The sequence below is a fragment of the Scyliorhinus canicula genome, chromosome 10 (assembly GCF_902713615.1).
Source record: "Scyliorhinus canicula chromosome 10, sScyCan1.1, whole genome shotgun sequence".
Classification (NCBI taxonomy): Eukaryota; Metazoa; Chordata; class Chondrichthyes; order Carcharhiniformes; family Scyliorhinidae; genus Scyliorhinus; species Scyliorhinus canicula.
In genome coordinates this window covers 132,751,167-132,772,927 of record NC_052155.1, presented here as the reverse complement: position 1 = coordinate 132,772,927, position 21,761 = coordinate 132,751,167, and the positions used below count along the sequence as shown (strand labels likewise).

Sequence of the window (21,761 nt, the reverse complement as noted above, 5' to 3'; positions counted from 1 at the left end):
GCTTTTCTGAGATTACTGTGCCTTCTGCAGCAGCACTTTCTCTCACTCCCTTCCAAGACCACCTTTTCACATCTTAGAAACACCACCACCTAGCCATGATGTGAGGATGCAGGTACTTCCTTACTCAGTTTTACCATTATAGTCTTGAAACCATTGTTTTCTCCACCGATCCCTATTAATATCTGACACAAGGCCACACCCTCCCAAATAAATAAAATCAACATCAATAATCTAAAATTATTTTCAGGCACTAAAAAGCCAAACAATTATGACACATTTATCTTTTGAAACATCTTTTGGAAAAAGAGGTAAACTTTCAATCCCATATAGTCTCAATCACAAAGATTAGATACTTATAGGTGCATAACGGTATGGTCTGCATGGTAGCATTGTGGAGAGCACAATTGCTTCACAGCTCCAGGGTCCCAGGTTCCATTCCGGCTTGGGTCACTGTCTGTGCGGAGTCTGCACATCCTCCCCGTGTGTGCGTGGGTTTCCTCCGGGTGCTCCGGTTTCCTCCCACAGTCCAAAGATGTGCAGGTTAGGTGGAGAGGCCATGATAAATTGCCCTTCATGTCCAAAATTGCCCTTAGTGTTGAGTGGGGTTACTGGGTTATGGTGATAGGGTGGAGGTGTTGACCTTGGGTAGGGTTCTCTTTCAAAGAGCCGGTGCAGACTCGATGGGCCGAATGGCCTCCAGCTGCACTGTAAATTCTATGAAATTCTATAACATTGCCTGTCTTCAACTCTGCCTCAGCCTATCATCTCCAGACTCCACTATTCCAATGCTGTCTGGTTGTTCTCTTCTTCTCCACTCTTCATAAATTTCACATCACATAAAACTTTGCTGTGCCATCAAAACATATTTCCTGTTATCCCTGCTGTTCGGTAGTTCATTCTCTTAGTTGATTCCATACAAAGCCCAAACATATGACAAACATAAACAGCTCCTGCTGGTTTAAACAATATGGGATTTTCTATGGAGATGTTTCCAGGCGATTATTGTCAGTTCTTGTTGCATGAACAATTTTCCTTTCTGTTTGAGATGACACAATACAGCACAGTAACAGCCCCTGGCTCCAAGGTTAATGACGGTTTGAATGACCCGATTCCAGTCCTATTGTTTTGTGGTGCAGACCTTAGTAGCATTACCATTCCTTGAGTGTGTTGCTTTGATGGCATGCCCTTTGTGCCGTAGCGTTGGGTAATCAGACTTTTGCATTTGTCCTGACCCCACCAAAGCTTGTCCACCATCTACAGCGCACAAGTCAGGACTGTAGTGGAATACTCTCCACTTGCCTGGATCAGTGTAGCAACAGTCGAGGATCTCAACACCATCCAGGACAAAGCAGCCCACTTGATGTTCCTCCTTCCACAAACATTTAAAAAAAAACCACCACTACTGACGAACAGTGATAGCCATGTGTATCATCTACAAGATGTCGGCAGATTGGCAGTTGAAGCGGCGTTTAAAAAAAATTAATTTACGAGATGTGGACATCACTGGTTTAGCTAGCATTTATTACCCATCTCTAGTTGCCCTTTAGAAGCGTTGGTGAGTTGCCTTCTTGAGTCATTGCAGTCCTTGAGGTACACCCACAGTAACAGTGTCCAACGCCGCCACACTATGCCGAGATCCATGCCGCTGGTTGGGGGCTGGGGGAAGTGGTGGGGGGTGGCCAGGAGGTGGGCTGTGGGGTCTGGGTGGATGGGTACGTAGTTCAGTACTGCCGCGCCCATGTTTTCTGGCGCGGCCGATGTGGATGTAGGCATGCACGGCTGCAGCTTGTCAGCCCTGCGCATGTGCGGCCCGGGACCCGGCGATTCTCCAGGGTGTTTCATGCGGCCCTGGTGCTAGCCCCTCACCGGTGATGGAATTGGTGAGCGTTTCGCGCTGATGTTCCCTTCATGAAACCGCACAGATCCTCCATTGGTGGCGGCACTTAGCCTCAGAAACGGAGAATCCAGCACATGGGGCGCAATTCTCCCAATAGGAGTCTAAGTGCCGACGCCGGGGCGTTGGAGCCCGCTCCCAGACCCCTATTCTCCCGCCCCCGGGGGGCTAGGAGCGGCGTCGCATCATTTACACGCGCTGGGCCTTGGCGCCGCGTAAAAAGCGGCGCCGCGTAAATGATGCGGCTGGCGCTGCGTAAATGACGTCACCCGCCCATGCGTGGTTGCCGTCCTCCCCGCGTCCGCCCCACAAGAAGATGGCGGATGGATCTTGTGGGGTGGCGGAGGAAAGGAGGTCCTCCTTTAGAGAGGCCAGCCCGCCGATCGATGGGACCAATCGGGGGCCAGACCCCATCGGAGGCCCACCCGGTGCAGGAACCCCCCGCACAGGCCCCCACCCTCCCCCAGCGTTCCCGCGCAGTTCCCGCCAGCAGCGACCAGGTGTGGACGGCGGCGGTGGGAACCTGTCATGTTGGGGCGGCCGCTTGCCCATCTGGGCCGGAGAATTGCCGCTCGCCTTTTGCAAACGGCAAACGGCGATTCTCCGAGCGACCAGCCGCGATTCTCACCGTGCTGGTTTGGGGGGGGGGGGAGAATCGCACCTGGCGTGGGGTTGGGGGTGGGGGGGAGAATTCCGCCAATGTTCCTTAAATTTCCTAGTTGGAGGGAATTCCGATCCTACAACATTTAAAATCATCTTTGCTTTCACAGTCAAAACTGTTCCAAACAGATGAGGAGAGGTTGATAGGTTACCATCTTTAGCCTCTCCTCGATGGCACACATGGTTAACAGCTTCATATTCCTAGGTGTGCGCATCACCACCAATCTGTGCTGGTACACCTATGTCGACACTACCACCAAGAAAGCACAACAGTGCCTATACTTCCTCAGGAATCTAAGGAAATTCGGCATGTCCACGTTAACCCTTACCAACTTTCACAGATGCACCATAGAAAGCATCCTATCTGGCTGCATCACAGCTTGGTATGGCAACTGCTCAGCCCAAGACCGCAAGGAACTTCAGAGAGTCTTGAACACCACCCGTTCCATCACACGAACCTGCCTCCCTTCCATTGACTCTATCTACACCTCCCGCTGCCTGGGGAAAGCGGGCAGCAAAATCTAAGACCTCTTCCACCCGGCTTACTCACTGGAAACTTCTTCCATCGGGCAATAGATATAAAAGTCTGAGAACACGCAGGATCAGATTCAAAAACAGCTTCTGCCCCGCAGGGCCGGCCCAAGGCACCGGCAACTCGGGCAGTCGCCCGGGGCGCCATGTGCTAGGGGGCGCCAGACTCGGGTCCCGCGCATGCGCAGTTGGGCCGGTGCCAAATGCGCATGCGCGGTGGCCGCCCCCTCCGCCCCCCCCTCGGCCCCGCCCCCGTGCCTCGGGCCCGCCCCCTCGCCTCGGGCCCGCCTCCGGCTCGCCTCGGGCCCGCCCACCCCCGCCTTGGGCCCGCCTCGGGCCCGCCCACCCCGCCTCGGGCCCGCCCACCCCGCCTCGGGCCCACCCACCCCGCCTCGGGCCCGCCCACCCCGCCTCCGCCTCGGCCCCCCCCTCCTCGCCCCCCCCCTCCTCGCCCCCCCCGCCCCCCTCGGCCCCGCGCCCCTCGGCCCCGCGCCCCTCGGCCCCCCCGGCCCGGCCCCCCCTCGGCCCCCCGCCCCCCCCCCGAAGGGCGCCGAAGTTCAGCTTGCCCGGGGCGCCAGCAACCCTAGGGCCGGCGCTGCTGCCCCGCTGTTACCAGACTCCTAAATGCCCCTCTTATCGACTGATCTGATTAATACTACACTCCTGTATGGTTCACCTGGTGCCTCGATATTAACATTGTGTACCTTATGTTGCCTATTACATATTTGCTTTTCATGTACTAAATGGTCTGTTTGAGCTGCACACAGAAAAATACTTTTCACTGTACCTCGATACAAGTGACAATAAACAAATCAAATCCAACACCGAAAAAAGTTTTTTTAAAGAACATTATTGCGGATTCCACGAGTGTTGAACTGCTAATGTGTTAAGACCACAAAGGACATGATCAGATTGTTTTTCTTGAGTTTTATTTGAAAAAAAACAGGATAGTTTTTATTGAATCATAGAATCGTAGAATTTACAGTGCAGAAGGAGGCCATTCAACCCACCGGGTTTGCAGCAGCTCTTGGAAATGCTTCCTACCTAAGCCCAAGCCTCCACCCTATCTTCATAACCCAGTAACCGCACCTAACCTTTTGGACACTTAGGGGTAATTTAGCATGGCCAATCCACCTAACGTGTACATCTTTGGACTGTGGGAGGAAACCAGAGCACTTGGATGAAACCCACGCAGACACGGGAAAGAAGGGCAAACTCCACATGGATAGATACCCAAGGCTGGAATTGAACCGGGTCCCTGGAGCTGTGAGGCAGCAGTGCTAACCACTGTGCCACCGTACTGCCCTATACTGTGTTGTATTTAACTTTTTTTTTAAATGCTCTGACTTGACTTACAGGCACACAAAGTTCACAAACACAAACAAAGAGATTGCAGAATGGGGAGGATATATTAGGTAATTGTTAGTCCAGTAAAAACAAAGGGGTATACAGCTCTTGAACATTTGAACCACAGCTAACTTCAGGCTGGAGATGGTGATCCTGCTGCTTTCATTTGGTGATACTGCACTGTCAAAGCAGTTTAAAAACATGGGAGGATAATTTTTATGTGCTTCCACAGGCAGCAGTGCTGGGTTGAGTTATTTTTATAATCTCTGTCTGAGGCACCTGGATAATCAAGTTCAGCAGGCAGAGTTCAAAACTTGCCAGTTGGATGGTGAAAGAGAGGGAAGGAACCCACTTGGTATCTTGTTACTAAATCATTTCATTCACTTGTTTCACATAGAAAGTAGGTGCTTCAAACACACAAAGGGTTTTCTCATCGCATGATCTTTCCTACTGCCCGGTGACCCAGATATAGTCACAGCTCGTGTATTCAAATTACCTTGATTAGATTATGATTGGGAATTCTCCTTCAGCCAGCATTCCATTGTCCAAGTGATTTGTATAATGGTTTGTGTCCAGCTGATTGAGTATTTAGGTGATTGAATGGATGGTTGGCTAATGGGAGAGGAAATTGTCCACGTTCATCCTCTTTCAAGGATGTTGTTCCTGTGCAGCTTTACAGACAGATTGTCTGTATTTTAATAGCTTTGGAATGCAAGAGGTACAGTGATGCAAATGTGCAGCCATGTTTGACTATGATCCCAAATCATTGTAATGATTTTTTAGTCTTTCTTTGCAATCCAGCCAATAAATCAAAAAGAAAAATTGATACAAAGCAGATTTTCTCAACAATGTGCTTGCTGGTTACTAAGGTTTATACACCATTACATCAAGTTGTGTTGAATTTAAACATAGCAAACTAATCCGATCAAGAACTAAAAAGGAACAAAATAAGTTATTGATTTGGAAGTAAATTTACTATTTTTGGTGTAATCTCCAATCCTGATGCAAATTTGTCTCAAAGCTATGCTAGTTTTCCAAAATTAAGCTTTGCTTCAAGTCTCCACTCAAACTAATTTGCATAATCAGGCATACCCTCACCCGAAACACAATTGAGCAACATGGAAGTTAATTGTTTCTTTTCTCTTCTTGCATTACACATGCATTCCATTTTCTAAATCCCTTTCAACCTTTAAAACAATCCATAAAACCTGCCTCTTTGACCAAACATTTGTGCATCTGTCATAACCTGACAAAGCTCAATGTCAAATTTTGCTTCATAATGCCCCACTGAAGTGCCTTGAGTTGTTTTATTGCCTTAAAGGCACAATATAAATACAACTTGTTGCTGATATATCGAAGAGTGGTAATCTGATGCATTTTTATTGTTACTGCTGGAAAGTAAGCTTGTCATTTTTCAAACATAATCATTTTTAACAAAAGTGTCTAGTCCATCAAATGTAAGTAATGAGATTTTAAATAGCTGAAAATGAATTTCAAAAATGATTTAGAATCATTTATAAGCTTCGGTGGTGTGCAATAGTCAGATTCTTGGAAGATTAAACATTTCTAAATATACTAAAATTTTCAATACATGTTCACTGATGTCTTTGTGTCGAAAATGATGGTTAATTTTAAAAGCCTCATTGAAGTCTGCAAATGGGTGCAATTAGGGGAAAATCACCATGGTAATTAGTACCTGTATAACCAAGAATATCTCGCCCTGTGTTTTCAGATCACAATTCTTGATGGTAAAATAGATTTATACTTGTCTCTTCTTGCTGTTGAAGAAGAAAAACTTCAGACGCAACTCTGCTTAATTTGGGCTGGCTTTAGTTCTGTTTTTGATCCATCTTTGCAAAACACTTGAGTAAATTACTACTAATGAGTTGTAAAAAAAATCACACAATCAGTGCCGAAAAAGTTGAATGCTTCCCTGCCAACATGATATTTGTGACATGTATGTAAATTTCTGGCTAGGAATTCAGAAGTGGTCAATAACCAGCACCGATTGTATTCACCATATCAGAATATTGTTAAAATGTGTCAGCTTTTCTCAGAGATGCAAGAAACATTCCATACTAGCTGTTGAAATTAGGATTTAATAATCAGACATTTATTCACAATGCTGATATTTGAACTTGGGGATATTAGGTTCTCATACTGAAATATTTTTTGGAGAATTTATATTGGAACCTTTCCAAACAAACAAGAGCTGTGATAACAATTAAAATTAATTCACCAAGTTCTGACAATTGTTCCAGCTTCAGGAAGAGATTTTGTTCCTTTTTCTATGTATAGTTTATAGAGATTAAGGTAAGAAATATAAAGGTAAATTAGGAAATTTCAAGGAACCTGAGAGTCAAGAAACAAATTGGTCAACAGAAGATTGAAAATGGGGTTAAGACCACAAGACATAGGAGCAGAATTAGGTCACTCCGCCCATCGCGGCTGCTCCGCCATTCAACCATGGCTGATATTTTTCTCAACCCCATTCTCCTGTCTTCTTCCCATGGGTGATTGTGCATGTAGAGAATGGGAGGAGCAGTGTGTGCATCATGGTGGTACACAGACATGCTGTGGGATTCTCCGGTCTGCCAGCCATGTGTTCCTCAGCGGCACATCCTCACCGTCCGCGGGATTATCTCTTCGGCTACCTGACAATGGGATTTCCCAAGGGGCCACCACACGTCACCAGGAAACCCACGGGCATGGGTATGCAACCGGCAGAATGTAGAATCCCACTGACGGAGAATCCAGTTGGTATCTATTGTATGAGATGGAAATGAAAAGAAAGAAAGGCCAAGGAACAAAATACCTGCAGAGGCTACAAGGCCCAAGATAGGTGTGATAATATGTATGTTGTAAGACTAATGAAGGGTTAACAATTTAATCTAACTGCATCCAACCACTAGATGCAGATTACGTGATAATCTTGGTTTGGGGAGAAGGTTGTTAGGTGAGGGAGAGAATAGTTGTGTTGTCAGGAGCTCTGTAATTAGAATCATAGTTTCAGTGAATCTGTAATTATTTATTTCTTAGCAAGGAAGTCAAATCTATGTAGACATTGTGTAAATAAATTAGCTTTATTCAAAACTTAGCCTGATGTTCTTTGTGAGGCACTACGCTTTGAAGCCATCCTCATTCAAAATGCAAAGAACATCACATTAACGGCCTCACATCTCATGCTGGCCACTTTGTGCCAGTTAAATTAGGCATGACAAAGCGAGTGTCAAACTGAAAATATTTGAACCCATTCACATGTCCCATTCTTATCTGACATGGTGGTGTGTATATGTGTGTGTCGGGGGGGAACATGTGTGGAGGTGGTGGTGGTTACCATCAGGCCTCTTGTTTCTATTCAGTCATAGTTACCTCAGTAATGAGAGCTGGTTTAGCTCATTTGGCTGGACACCTGGTTCGTGATGCAGAGCAAGGCCAACAGTGCTGGTTTAATTCCTATACTAACTGGTTTAATTCCTATACTTGCCTGAGGTGTGGTGATCCTCAGATTAAATCACCATGAATCAGCTCTCCTCCTCATCAGGGAAATCAGCCGAAGTTCATCTGGGACTTTAGCGACTCCACTTTACCTCAGTAATGCAAGGAATTCTATTGATCTTGCAAATAAAAGACTACAGGCAATTGCAATCTAAACAAGTGTACCAGTCTGAATTGAAACCTGTGCACGAATGGAATTATGAACAGTTAATATTTACATTTCTTCTCTCCAGACACAGGTCATTCTTTTTGACAGTTGGTATTTTTTGCAGAGGGAAAATAATTAGGGGAGCACATCAGTTACCAGTGCTGCCTCACAGCGCCAGTTTAATAGGCCCGAGTTCAATTCTGGTCTTGGATGACTGCCTGTGTAGAGTGTGCATGTTCTCCCCGTATCTGCATGGAGTTTAGGTGGAGTTACGGGAATAGGGTGGGGAAGTCAACCTGGGCAGAGTGCTCTTTCAGAGGGTCGGTGCAGACTCGATAGGCCGAATGGCCTCCTTTTGCGCTGTAGCGTGTCTATGGGTTTCTGTTACAGTGTCCTTTCATAGTTCTTTTCATTACATTACATAAAGATACACTTTGTGAATGTAACATTAGAAAGTTTTACCTTACTTATGTGCACATTATCAATTGAAAAGCAAGTACTGCAAAGGCAACAGTGAACAATATAATGTATAAATATTACATTTGTCAATTATTGGCTCACATACTAGCAGCAAATTACAATATTTTTGTCATGCCTCAAGGGGAATATTTAGACGGTTGTCTCCTGCTTAGTATGGAGAACTAGTTAAAATTGGCTCTGAAATGGGTGCTGTGGGAAGGAGGGATGGCATTCAAGTGAGGGGGGAGGTTGAGAGCATGAGTCCCGAAGGCCATATTGCCTGGTCATTGCCAGGGCTCAGACATCTCCTGAGGGCTGGAGTAGAACTCCGAGTGCGAGGGAAAGCTTCCAGTTCTCGTAGTCCACCTAGGTAGCATAGGTGGAATTCTGAAAGAGTTTCTACTAAAGGTAGTATGATAGGTTGAGGCAAAATGAAAAAGCAGAACCAAAAGGGTAATTGAGGCATGACTATCTGGACCAAAAATAAATTGGCAAAGGGTAAAATGTTCAGAGAGTTGAATAATGTGACTCAAAATTTGTTACAGGAAAAATGGGCTTTGATTTATGGGGCACTCGTACCAGACCTGGGAAAAGTGGAAGTTGTACCATTCTAATGGCTGTCACTTGAACCACACTGAGACCAGGCCCTTGTGAATCATATAACTAGTGCTACAGAGAGGCTTCAAATTCAACAGTGGGGCGGGGGAAGGGTTCACATGAGGGGAGATTTGGGAAGTTAATGAGAAAGGAGAAGGCAATAGTGCAGGATAGATATGGGTAATGATAACCAAAGTATGGAGAGCATCCAAACATTATATCGCACCAGCAAATAGGTCAGAGCATGGAAACATGATTTAAAAAAAGACTAATTTAAGGTTCTTTAGCTGCAATATGCCAAACAAGATGGATGAATTGATAGAAATATAAATGTGAATGATATGACAAACATTGCAGAGATGTGGGGCGCGATTCTCCGCACCCGCGGAAAATCGCGAAGTTGGCCGTGAAAAAGGCCGAGTTTTGCGATGGCCCGACACGGCCCATTTCCCGAGGTATTCACGTCCGGGAAATGGGCTAGGAACGGAGCCGCGTCAATCACGTGCGCGATGATGCAGGAACGCAGCAACGCTACGAACACGCCCACGTGACGCTGCCCGATGGCAAAAAAAGGCATGGGCGAGCACAGAAACTATGCCAGGATGTCGGAGCTGAGGAGAGCAGCCCCGCGATTCGTGGAGGCTGATGTTGAGATGCTGCTCGAATCCATCGAGCAGAGGAGGGGCATCATCTGCCCGTGTAGAGGGCATCGCCACCCTGCCAGCGAGGTGCGCCAGGCATGGCGTGAGGTTGCTGCTGCCGTCAGTGCTGTGGGGCAGACCCCTCGCTCAGCTGACCAATGTCGGAAGAAGATGCACAACCTCACCAGGGCTGCCAGGGTAATTGCCAAGAGGGTGCCCCTGGGTCACAACCATCCCTCCCCCCCTTTACTTAATCACCCACCTCCCCCCCGGCACGGGGGGTGGAGGGGAATTGGGGCAGAGTGAGTTGAGGGTGGTTCACAAAGTTGTCACAGACCCAGCGCCGCCCATGGAGAGATGCAATGGTCTTATTACAACTTGACCACCAAACTGTGCCAGTATCTGAACGGACTGCTGATACCTGCCGTATTGTAATGATCTACCTATGCCCCCTTCCCCAACAGGACAAGACCGCTCACAACACTCGTGAGCGGAACAAGACGGGAGGGGGTTCGCCCATCCTGCGGCCCCTCACCACGTTTGAGCAGAGGGCCCTGGTTGGCGGATCTGCCACTCGGGAGATTGTGCAATGCGAGGTTGGCGGAGCTGCAACAAGTGAGACAACCCTGCATGACAAACAACCCCCCTCCCCCATCCTCTGTCCCTTCACACATCCTGCCCACTGGGACACATCCCCCATCCTCTGTCCCTTCACACACCCTGCCCACTTGGACACCTCCCCCATCCTCTGTCCCTTCACACACCCTGCCCACTGGGATACCTCCCCCATCCTCTGTCCCTTCACACACCCTGCCCACTGGGACCGTCCAGCGCCCGGCCGAGCGAATCTAAATAACCCGTTTAATTCTCTTCCCTAGGACGTGATGCCGAACGACCAGGGCCGTCTGGCTCCAGACGGACACAGGCATCTGCCCCCACCTCACCAGGGGCCGCACGACAGAGGGTGCCCGATCAGCGGGGAGTCCCATCCTCCCCAACCGAATCTGTGGAGTAGGACGCCCAGAGGGCGGCGACACCGCTAGATAAAGAAATGGCCTGCGAACGCCCTGCGGCCTCTCAGTGGGCCGATGACATTGAGGAGGCGTCGACCCAAGACGACCTCGAGCTTGCGGCACAGCTATCTCCCACACCATCCACCAGCCCAGAGACACTCACCCCGGTTGGCCTATTTAGTGATGAGGCTCCTGGGTCACAGTCTGGGTCACACATCACAGCTGAGCAGGTACAGCAGGTGGAGGTCGGAGCAGCCAAGGGCCCGGACTGGCGGAGGCCAGGCCAGGCCCAGCATGCAGCTGGCTCCCAGACGTTTTCAGAGTTCCTGGACTTTCTCAACCCACCCGCACAGCCGATGCATCAAGAAACCCAGGGACACAATGACGGGATGAGGGCTGTCTTCCAGACTCTGCAGACGATGTTAGAGGAGTCGAACCGTGTCCACGAGCAGGGAGTGGTGCCGCTCATGGCAGCAATCCAGGCCGACACCGCACGGGTGGCATCCGCGGTGGAGGCAATGGGTCAGGTTATGCAAGGCATTGGGCTTAATGTGCACACGTCATCCTCGGCCCTGGACAGGGTTGCCCTCTCACAGGCAGCAATGCGCCAAAGCCAAAACGACATTGCCGGCGCGCTGCAGGCCTTGGCCGAGTCTCAGCAGGTCATGGCCCAGTCGCAGCCCGCCATGGCACAGTCACAGCATCGATGGCACAGTCCCAGAAGTCGATGGCACAGTCCCAGCAGTCAGTCGCGGAGAGCATCAACCGCCTGACACATGTGCTGGATGGCGTTGTGCACTCACAGGTTGAGATCGCACAGTCCCTGGCGGGAATGTCTAACTCCCTGGACTCCGTCTCTGCAAACCTTCGGATCCTGGTGGATACCGTTGCAGGCCTCCAGGACTGGCAGCGCCAGGTGTCGGTGGCGCGACGGGGCACCTCCCCGCTCGCACCTCTGTCCCAAAGTGAGGCCCGGGGGCCACCGGGCTCCCCGAGGGAGGAGGAGGTTTCGGGGCCCGTCCCATTAAGTCCATCACGGGACGTCCTGAAATTCTCGGCCTCCCCCCCATCCCATCCCTGGTGCATCGGGTGGGCAGCAGGCAGAGAAGGGTGGCACAACGTCACCCGAGACGCCCGCAGAGCAGCCTGGCCCATCAAGGCCGGGTCGCCCCAGGAAACGCTTGCCGAAGGAGAAACGAGTCGAAGGGGGCGATTCGCAGCAGTCCTCCTCCACTCCTGCTGTATCATCTGGGGAATCACTTAGACGTAGTGGTAGGGCCCGTAAGGCAACAAAGAGAGACACTGAGTAAGTTGGCACGGGTGAAGGGCACAGTTTAGTTGTAGGGTCTAGGGCACCTGTAAATGTTTGTTCACATTAAACGCACTGTTCCACCTTACTTGTAATACCGTGTGATTGTTCCACAGCCACAGGAATCGTGATGGTGACCGAGTGTCGCTGGGGTTGACGAGCGGTGAAACTTCGGTGCCGGGTGTGCAGTACCTTCCCCCCCACCCCATCCCACAGCTAGCCCACGTGGGCACGTGATAGAGTGTCAGTGACGATCTCAGCGGCGACCAAGGTGGATGGTTCAGCTATTGCCATGGGTCAGACTCTCTCTAACGATTCTGAGCTCATAGCTCTTCGCAGAGCGGGCTGTCATCATTCCACATGGCACTGATCACACCCGCTGACACAGCCATCAATGTTGTACCATACCGTCTGGACCCAGTGGTAAGGGTGATGTCTAAGTGGAGCAGTGTACACTGAGAGGGGGTGGGGGGCTGTGGTGGTGGCAGTTGTGTGTTGACCCTCTGCACGACTAGCGATGCAGGTGGTGGTTTGGTGTTCAGCGGGGACGTCGCATACGACGCGTGAACCATGCTGCCACCAAGGTGTCGCGTGCCCGCCATCCTCGCCGGGTCCGTCGTGCCGCCTCCTGGACATCACCAGCACCTGGGTCGTGTCTGCGTGCTGCGCCCGCCACTCCGCCAGCCTCCTCCTCCTCCTCCCTCTCCTCCTCCTCCTCGCTGGAACCACTGCCACTGGCTTTTCCCTCCGCCTCCTGCAGCAGGTCATCTCCCCTCTGCATCGCGATGTTGTGCAGCGCACAACAGACCACAACAATGCGAGCGACCCTGTCGGCCTGGTACTGCAGGGCCCCTCCGGAGCAGTCCAGGCACCTGAATCTCATCTTCAGGAGGCCAAGGCAGCGCTCCACCACACCCCTGGTTGCTGCATGGGCCTCGTTGTATCGTGTTTCCGCATTGGTCTGAGGCCTCCGTATAGGCGTCATCAGCCAAGACCTCAGCGGATAACCCCTGTCACCTAGCAACCAGCCCCTCAGCCGGGGGGGACGCCCCTCAAACATCGCAGGGATGTACGACTGCGCCAGTATGTAGGAGTCATGCACACTCCCTGGGAACCTTGCACAGACGTTCATGATCCTCATGTGGGGGTCGCATACCACCTGGATATTCATGGAGTATGTCCCCCTCCTGTTTGTGAACACCTCCCTGTCCCCTGCAGGCGGGCGCATGGGGACGTGAACACAATCGATTGCCCCCTGCACCATTGGTATCCCGGCCACGCTGGCAAATCCACAAGCTCGTGAGTCTTGAGTTGCTCGGTCCTCGGGAAAGGTGATGTAGCGATCGGCGATGGCATAGAGGCCGTCGGTCACATCCCGGATACACCTGTGGACCGATGACTGGGAGATCCCGGAGAGATCCCCGCTCGAAGACTGGAAGGAGCCGGTCGCATAGAAATTAAGAGCGACCGTCACCTTGATGGCAACCGGGATCGCGTGTCCTCCCCCCCCGTTCCACGTGGGGCGAGGTGCGCCACGAGGTGACAGATATGTATCACCGTCCGCCTACGCAGCCGGAGTCTCCTCCTGCAGGTGATGTCCGTCATTGTTAGGCAAGAGATCCGGGCACGGTACACCCTCGGCCTTGGTCGTCGCCTCTGGCGCCGTGGCTGCACCCACACTCTCTCCTCCTCCCCCTCCTCCTCCTCCTCCCCCCCATGCTGCTCGACGACTGGCAACTCCTCGGCCCTTCCCTCTGCTGCTGCAGCTGGCCCTGCATCCACTGCGGGTTGTGGCTGTGGATGCTGCTGCATCTCCAAATGCAGTGCAGTGGCCCCAACCACTGCGCAGAACATAGCCGTTCTGTTCACAGACATTGTGCTAACCTACAGAAGGGTGGTGAGGGGCAGAGAAACGGGACATGTTAGACGTAGGTTAGTCGACACCTCGGCAGCCGCCTGCCACGGGATACCTGTGTGTCCCGATGGCCTGGTCGTGCTGCTGACATGCGGGCAGCCTAACCCCTGGTCACTTTCTGCATCCAACGGGCAGTTAACTACGTCCTCTTCACCGGTGCATCAGTGGCCTGTGTCCGTAAGCCACAGGGCAAACAGCGGTCGTGTCCTCGTGACCGGCACGCCATGGCATGGTGGCAGACATTTTGTAACCAGGGTTGGACGGGTCACTCGCTCACTCTCTCCCTACCCCCCCCACTCCCACTCCCCCCTTAGTCTCCCCCACTCCCCCCTCCATCTCCCCCACTCCCCCACTCCCCCCTCCGTCTCCCACACTCCCCCCTCAGTCTCCCCCACTCCCCCCTCCGTCTCCCACACTCCCCCCCTCCGTCTTCCACACTCCCCCCCCTCAACCTCCCACACTCCCCCCTCAGTCTCCCACACTCCCCCCTCAGTCTCCCCCACTCCCCCTCCATCTCCCCCACTCCCCCCTCCGTCTCCCACACTCCCCCCTCCGTCTCCCACACTCCCCCCTCCGTCTCCCACACTCCCCCCTCAGCCTCCCACACTCCCCCCCTCAGTCTCCCCCACTCCCCCCTCCATCTCCCACACTCCCCCCCTCCGTCTCCCACACTCCCCCCCCCCTCAGTCTCCCCCACTCCCCCCTCCATCTCCCCCACTCCCCCCCCTCAGTCTCCCCCACTCCCCCCTCCCGCTCTGGACCCCTCCCGTTCTCGGGGATGCCTTCCCCGTTGTGGCCAGACTCCAGCAGTGCGCTGAGCGGTGCGCTGAGCGGTGCGCTCACCTACTCGAAGCTCTCGTCAGCCAGCACGACTGGTTGACGAACTTGAAAAACAGGTGTGTTGGCCGGCGTGAAAACAGTGCGTGATGATGTTGGGACCTCGGCCCATGCGGGCCGGAGAATAGCGGGGGGCCAATAAGTAGCGATTCTGGTCGTGTCGGGGGCGCGTTCGAGGCCTTTGCCGGGAATCCCGACGTGTAGTTTGTGCGGGGTTCGGAGAATAGCGGGAGGGCGTCGGACCAGCGTCGTCGTGAATATTTGCGTGGCCCGCTATTCTCCGAACCGGCGTGAGTGCGGAGAATTCGCGCCCCTGGTTCCAAAGTGACCAAGGCAAGCAATTGAATAATCAAGGGTTTTTCACATTTCAGCAGGGTAGGAAGAAAGCAAAGCAGATGAGCTAGTTTGGTAAATAACGAATGGGAACAGTTCACAGTGCAAAATGACCTTGGCTTGGAGAATTAATTTGTAGAATCAGTTTGGGGAGAGATAATAAATAGCAAGGAAAAACAGTCACTCATGGAAGTACTTTATAAACCCCCTAACAATAATTATCCATAGGCCAGGGGAGAAATCAAGAAATAATGGTTGCTTGTGAGAAAGATACTGCAATAATCATGGACAATTTTAATCTTCATATGGATTGGACAAACCAAATTGACAAAGCTAGCCTTGAGGATGAATTCATAGAATTTATTAAAGGCAGTTTCTCCGATCAATACATTCTGGAACCTACCAAGAAACAAATTATGTTAGATGCATGATGAGACATGAATATTGAATGATCTCATACTGAAGGTTGCTCAAGGCAAGAGTAAATAGAACATAATAGAATTTAATATTCAGACTGAGGGCGAAAACTGGGTTTGAATTTAGTGTCTTAACCTTAACTAAGGGCAATAAAGGTATGAAGACAGAGTTGGCTGCAGTGGATTGGGGAAATAATGTAAAAGGTAAGCCAGTAGCAATGGTAGGAATTTAAAGAGATATTTTAGAACTCTTAAGAAAGATATATTACATTAATAAAGAAAGGCTTCATAAGAAGGATGTACTATTGCTGGCTAACTCAGGAAGTTAAGGAAGGCAGCAAATAGAAAGGAAAGGCATCAAATGCTGCAATGATTACTGGGCAGCCATAAGATTGGGAACATTCTAGAAACCAGCAAAAACGTGCAAAAAACAAAGACAGAGAGAAATTAAAATATGTTGAAAAATAAGCTTTTACAACTTGATAAAACGGAAGAGAATACCGAAAGTAGACTCTGGATGATGAGACTGGCAAATTCATAATGGGAAACATGGAAATTGCAGAAAGTTTGAACAAGTGTTTTGTATCTATTTTCATCAAAGAAGATACAAAAGAATTCCACAATTAGTAGAAACTCAAAGGGAAAATGGAAGGAGGAACTTAACGCAATCATTATCGCTCAAAAAAATGTGCTAAGTAAATTACTATTTAGGAGGAAACTCACAGGACATAAACGCCCAATCTGGAAGCAGCTTAGTGGAGGGTAACCCTGAGGGGTGATGAGCAGTGTAACTGTCGTATTGTGAGTAGAATAAATACGGTAAGTCTAGTTGTTGTCCTGCCTACCTGGTGTTGTATGAAGTTCTTATCTTTGGCTATCACAGAAGGAGACAGAAAGAAGTGAATTATAGACTAGTTAGCGTAACATCAGTCATTGGGAAAAGTCTGGAATCAATTATTAAAGAACTCGTAGTAGGACACATAGAAAATCACATAAAAGCAAGCAGAATCAACACGGTTTTCTGAAAGTGAATAATGTTTGAAAAATGTATTGAAGTCCTTTGACAAATATTGTGGATGAAGGGGAGCCAATAGTTGTAAGATATTTCCAAAAGATATTGGGCGGGATTCTCCGCCCCCCACGCCGGGTGGGAGAATAGCGGGAGGGCCTCCTGACATTTTTCACACCCTCCCGGTATTCTCTCCCCCCCCCCCCCACGCCCGACCCACGCCACGAATCGCCACTCACCGTTTATTACGGCGAGCGCCGATTCTCCGAGGCCGATGGGCCAAGCGGCCGGGCCTTCACGCCCGTTTCAACACGGCAGCAAACACACCTGCTTGCTGCTGTCGTGAAACGGGCGCCAGATGCCCGTTTGGGGCATTTGGGGGCCCGATTGGCACGGCAGTACCATGGCCGTGCCAAGGGAGGCATAGGCCCGCGATCGGTGCCCAATGATCGCGGGCCATGCGTCCGTAACGGACGCACTCTTTTCCCTCCGCCGCCCCGCAACATCAAGCCGCCACATCTCGCGGGGCGGCTGAGGGAAAAGACGGCAACTGCGCATGCGCGGGTTGGCGTTGTCCAACCTCGCATGCGTGGCCGACATCATCGGCCGCGTCAGCCGGCGTGACGTTTGATGTGCGGCCTTGACGCACAGGGCCGCACTCCTAGCCCCGCACGGGGGGAGAATCGGCCCCGGAAGTGGGCGTGAAGGCTGCCGTGGGTCACGGCCTGTCCCACGGCAGCCTTTACGATTCTCCGCATTTGCGGAGAATCTCGCCCATTCAATTGGGTTCTTCACAAAATAAGAGCTGATGGTGTAACAAATTCGAATGGATAGAGGGGCAGCATGGTGGCGCAGTGGTTAGCACTTCTGCCTCAAGGCACCGAGGTCCCAGGTTCGATCCCGGCTCTGGGTCACTGTCCATAAGGAGTTTGCACATTCTCCCCGTGCTTGCCTGGGTTTCGCCCCCACAACCCAAAAGATGTGCAGGGTAGGTGGATTGGCCATATCTTATTATTAAAGGAGTAAAAAATATATACAAGGCCAAACAGTGCAAACACTAATTTTGCATTGGAGAAACAGGGTACACTCCCCTCAGTACCAACATATGGGGAGAGGGGTCGGATACGCTAAATTGTCCCTGAATTGGAAAAGATTAATTGGGTACTCTAAGTTTATTTATAAAAAAGAATGGATAGAGAATTGGCTGGCTAACATGAAACAGAGAGTCAGGATTAAATGGGTCATTTTTGGAAATGTTAATAAAGATTGAACACTGCATCATAGCAAATTTTTTGCTGTTAATAAGAAAGCAAAGCTCTTTGTTTTAAGTGTTCTTATTTCAGTCACTCTTGGGCTAATTGAATGCAATACAAGGTTTCGTACTGAGTTGTTAATTGTATTGCAATTGTGTTAATTATATGCAGGTGGAGGGCATTAATTGGTGTTTTGCTTGAGTACACATAAAGAGTTCTTTAGTAAAACTGTGGTGTGGTTGAGTTTGGATATATATGCACGTAATGTTTCACTCTGAATAAATGTAAGACAAAGTATAGATTGAATCCAGTATCATCCTTCACCATCTGGCTTTCTGGAATACAGCAACAGCATCTCTACTTGCTAAGAGCACAGTAGTTCCTAGTTTGAAGTACAATGGGAAATAAACTATTAAAGGAATTGATATTGAAGAATCTAATTATGCTTTTAATTGGCCTTGATGTCTGATATCATTTTATTTAAATTATCTTCCAGTTAACGAGGGAGGAATAAAGCAAGCATCCAACTCATGTCCAGATCCTGGTGAGCCAGAACATGGAGAAAGAATTGGTTCTGACTTTAGGTAACTCATTCTTTTACTCCTGTATATGAGTTATAATTAAATAATCAATAACATGTGCATTGTCAATAGTTTTATGAAAACAAATATATGCTTACTCATTTCCGACTCTTTCCACATTCCCCACCCCTCCCCCCCCCCCCCTTCTGCCCAGTTCACTCTATTCAGTCACATTTGCTGGTCTGAAAATGAGCTGGCAGACCAATGCTTGGTACATGTCTCCAACATATAAGAGTGGTCAGGTAGTGGGTGTGTGTATTGGTGATGTGTTGGGGATGGTGTAGAGAGCTGGGGCTGAACTCTGAAGAAAAATATCTATGTTCGACCTAAATGTGATTACCAATCCGCAGAATTTTTGTAGATTCTTAACCTTCCTCTGTCGTGATATGACCGATCACTGCAACATATTACAGTAAACATCGCACCATTTTCAGCAGTTCAAGAAGGCAATTTAATACCACCTTCCCTTGGGTAAGTAGGGATTGAGAATAAATGTAGGCCTTGCCAGGGACATTCACATCTCCTGAGTGAATTTTTAAAAATGGCTTCACACATTTTTGAAGGCAAATCATGTCTGATTAACTTCATTGAGTTCTTTCAAGAAATTGAAAAGGTGAATGAGAATAATGCCATTGATCTGGGATGTAAGGACTTGAGAAAATGTTTATTTACTTGACAGATTTGTTCACAAAATTAAAACCTGTTGGATTAAAATAACAGTGTCACAAAGAATATGAAATTGGCTAATGGACAGAAAGCAGAAAATAATGCTGAACATTTGTTTTACAGACTGGAGGGAAGTATAATACAGTGTTTCCTAGATGTCAGTTTTAATGTCTTGGACTCTGATATACAGGGGATAATTACCTGAAACTCAAATGTAGTAAACAATGAGATGGGCAGTAATAGACTTCAAGAGACCATAGATTGGTGAAATGGGCGCACACATGCAGCATTAAACTTTACATGAGAAATGTAAAGCAAAATGTTTAGTTGAGAGAATGAGAAAGCAATATAAACTAAAGGCTACAATTTCAAACCAGTGCATGAAAGAGAGCTGGGTGTATATGTACCCACATTTTATCACAGTGGCAGGTTGTTAAGGAATAATCCCTTATTTTCTTATCAATCAAAAATGTGTCTAACTCAGCCTTGAATATAGGCAATGACCCAACCCCTGCTGTTTACTGAGAAGAAGTTCCAAGGATTAATGATCCTCCGAGGGCAGCACGGTTGCACACATCAATAGCACTGTGGCTTCACTGTTTCAGGGTCCCAGGTTCGATTCCCTACTGGAACACTGTCTGTGTGGACAGTTCTCCCCATGTCTGCGTAGTTTTCCTCCGGGTGCTCCCGTTTCCTCCCACAGTTCAAAGATGTGCAGGTAGGTGGATTGGCCTTGCTAAATTGCCCTTGGTGACCAAAAAGGTTAGGAGGGGTTATTGGGTTACGGGGCTAGGGTGGAAGGGAGGGCTTAATGTGGGTCGATGCAGACTTGATGGGCCGAATGACCTCCTCCTGCACTGTATGTTCCATGTTCTTGAGAGAAGAACTTCCTCCTTATATTTCTGCTAAATGGGAGACACTTTGGGCAGGTTTCTCAATCCCACTGAGTCAGATTTCTCGTTCAGCACGCCGTTGGGATTCTCCATTTGTCCAGCTGGTCAATGGGGTTAACCATTGTTGGGCAGCCCACGCCCTCGGAAAACCCTGGGCTGCCGGCAAAAAGGATCATACTGACAGCGGAGAATTCAGCCCTTTATTCTAGGTTCTCCCAAGGGAAGAAACATTCTTGCAGCATCTACTCAATTAAGCTCCCTATCTCCTATGTTTCTATATGATCACCTCTCATTCTTCCAATCTCTGACAGTATAGACACAACCTGTGCAGCCGTTCCTTATAATACACTCCCTTCATCCTGGGAATCAGTCTTGTGAATCATCTCTGAACTGTTTTCATTACATGTATATTCTTCCTTCAATAAGGAGGCACCCAAAACTGCTCACAATGCTCCAAATGCGGTCTGACCAGAGCCTTATACAACCTCATAAGTACATCCCTGGTCTTGAATTCTAGCCCATTTCTCACTATTGTACTGATCTTAATTAACTGATCTATCTCCTCTATTTTTCCTTTCTTCGTATCCTTCTTAAATGACAAAACTATTTAATATTCGGGGACAGTCTGTGGTCATTTTGCAACCCCCCCCCCCCCCGGTTGGGTCGGGTTCCTGACCATGCGGGGGACGTATGGTCTCAGCAATCGGGACCCCGGCCTGGCAGCTGCGGACTGTGTCCAGCGCCGTCACAGTCGGCCGGGAGCCTTGCTGCTGGCTGGGGGGGTGGGGAGGGGCTTCTGCGAGAGCTGGGGGGAAGAGTGGGGGGGTGGCCATGGGCTGGCCAGGAGATGTCCTGTGGGGCAGTATTTGGCAGGTTGGGTCCGCACACACGTTGCCATGTTGCACAGCGCACCGACTGCATATCGTTGCCATGCGCATGAGTGGCCAAGGACCCGGCCATTCTCCAGCCGGATTTGACGCGGGAGCCAGGATTTTTACCCCGCGCCACTGCTAGTCCCAGGATCGGTGAGGGTTCAGCGCCGATTTTGGTGTCATAAAATGACAGGCGAAATTCTCCGAAGACCTGCGTGACGCCCATTTCCGGCGGGCAAAAGCGGTGCGGATGACTCCGGCGTCGGGGCCTTCTTTTAAGCCGTTAATCTCCGTTCCCGAAAGGGCCAGCAGCGGACTGACGCGATACGTGTCAGTTTCATCCGCTGCGGAAGTGGCGCGTTGAGAGAGAGAGGGGGGACGGGTACCGGTGTTGAGAGGGGAGGAGAGGGGGGTGGGTACCGGCGTTGAGGGGGGGAGTGGTGGGTACGGGCGTTGAGGGGGGGGGTGGGTACCGGCGTTGAGAGAGGGGGGGGTGGGTACCGGCGTTGAGAGAGGAGGGGGGGTGGGTACCGGCTTTGAGAGAGATGGGGGGTGGGTACCGGCATTGAGAGAGAGAGGGGACGGGTACCGGCGTTGAGAGAGAGAGAGGGGGGGGTGGGTACCGGCATTGAGAGAGAGAGGGGACGGGTACCGGCATTGAGAGAGGAGGGGGGGGGTGGGTACCGGCGTTGAGAGAGAGAGAGGGGGGGGGTGGGTACCGGCATTGAGAGAGAGAGAGGGTGGGGGACGGGTACCGGCGTTGAGAGAGAGAGAGGGGGGGGGGGTGGGTACCGGCATTGAGAGAGAGAGAGGGGGGGGGGGGGTGGGTACCGGCATTGAGAGAGAGGGGAACGGGTACCGGCGTTGAGAGAGAGAGAGATGGGGGGGG

At 50.2% G+C, this 21,761-nt stretch overlaps 1 protein-coding gene across 1 annotated transcript in view; it reads left to right on the top strand.

The window, feature by feature from the left end:
- Positions 1–21,761, top strand: part of csmd3b (CUB and Sushi multiple domains 3b) — a 2,394,280-nt gene that overhangs the window by 1,501,092 nt on the left and 871,427 nt on the right. The window contains exon 8 of the mRNA XM_038809755.1: positions 18,357–18,444. Coding sequence (XP_038665683.1) covers positions 18,357–18,444 — 88 coding nt within the window. The remainder of the gene's footprint in view (positions 1–18,356; positions 18,445–21,761) is intronic.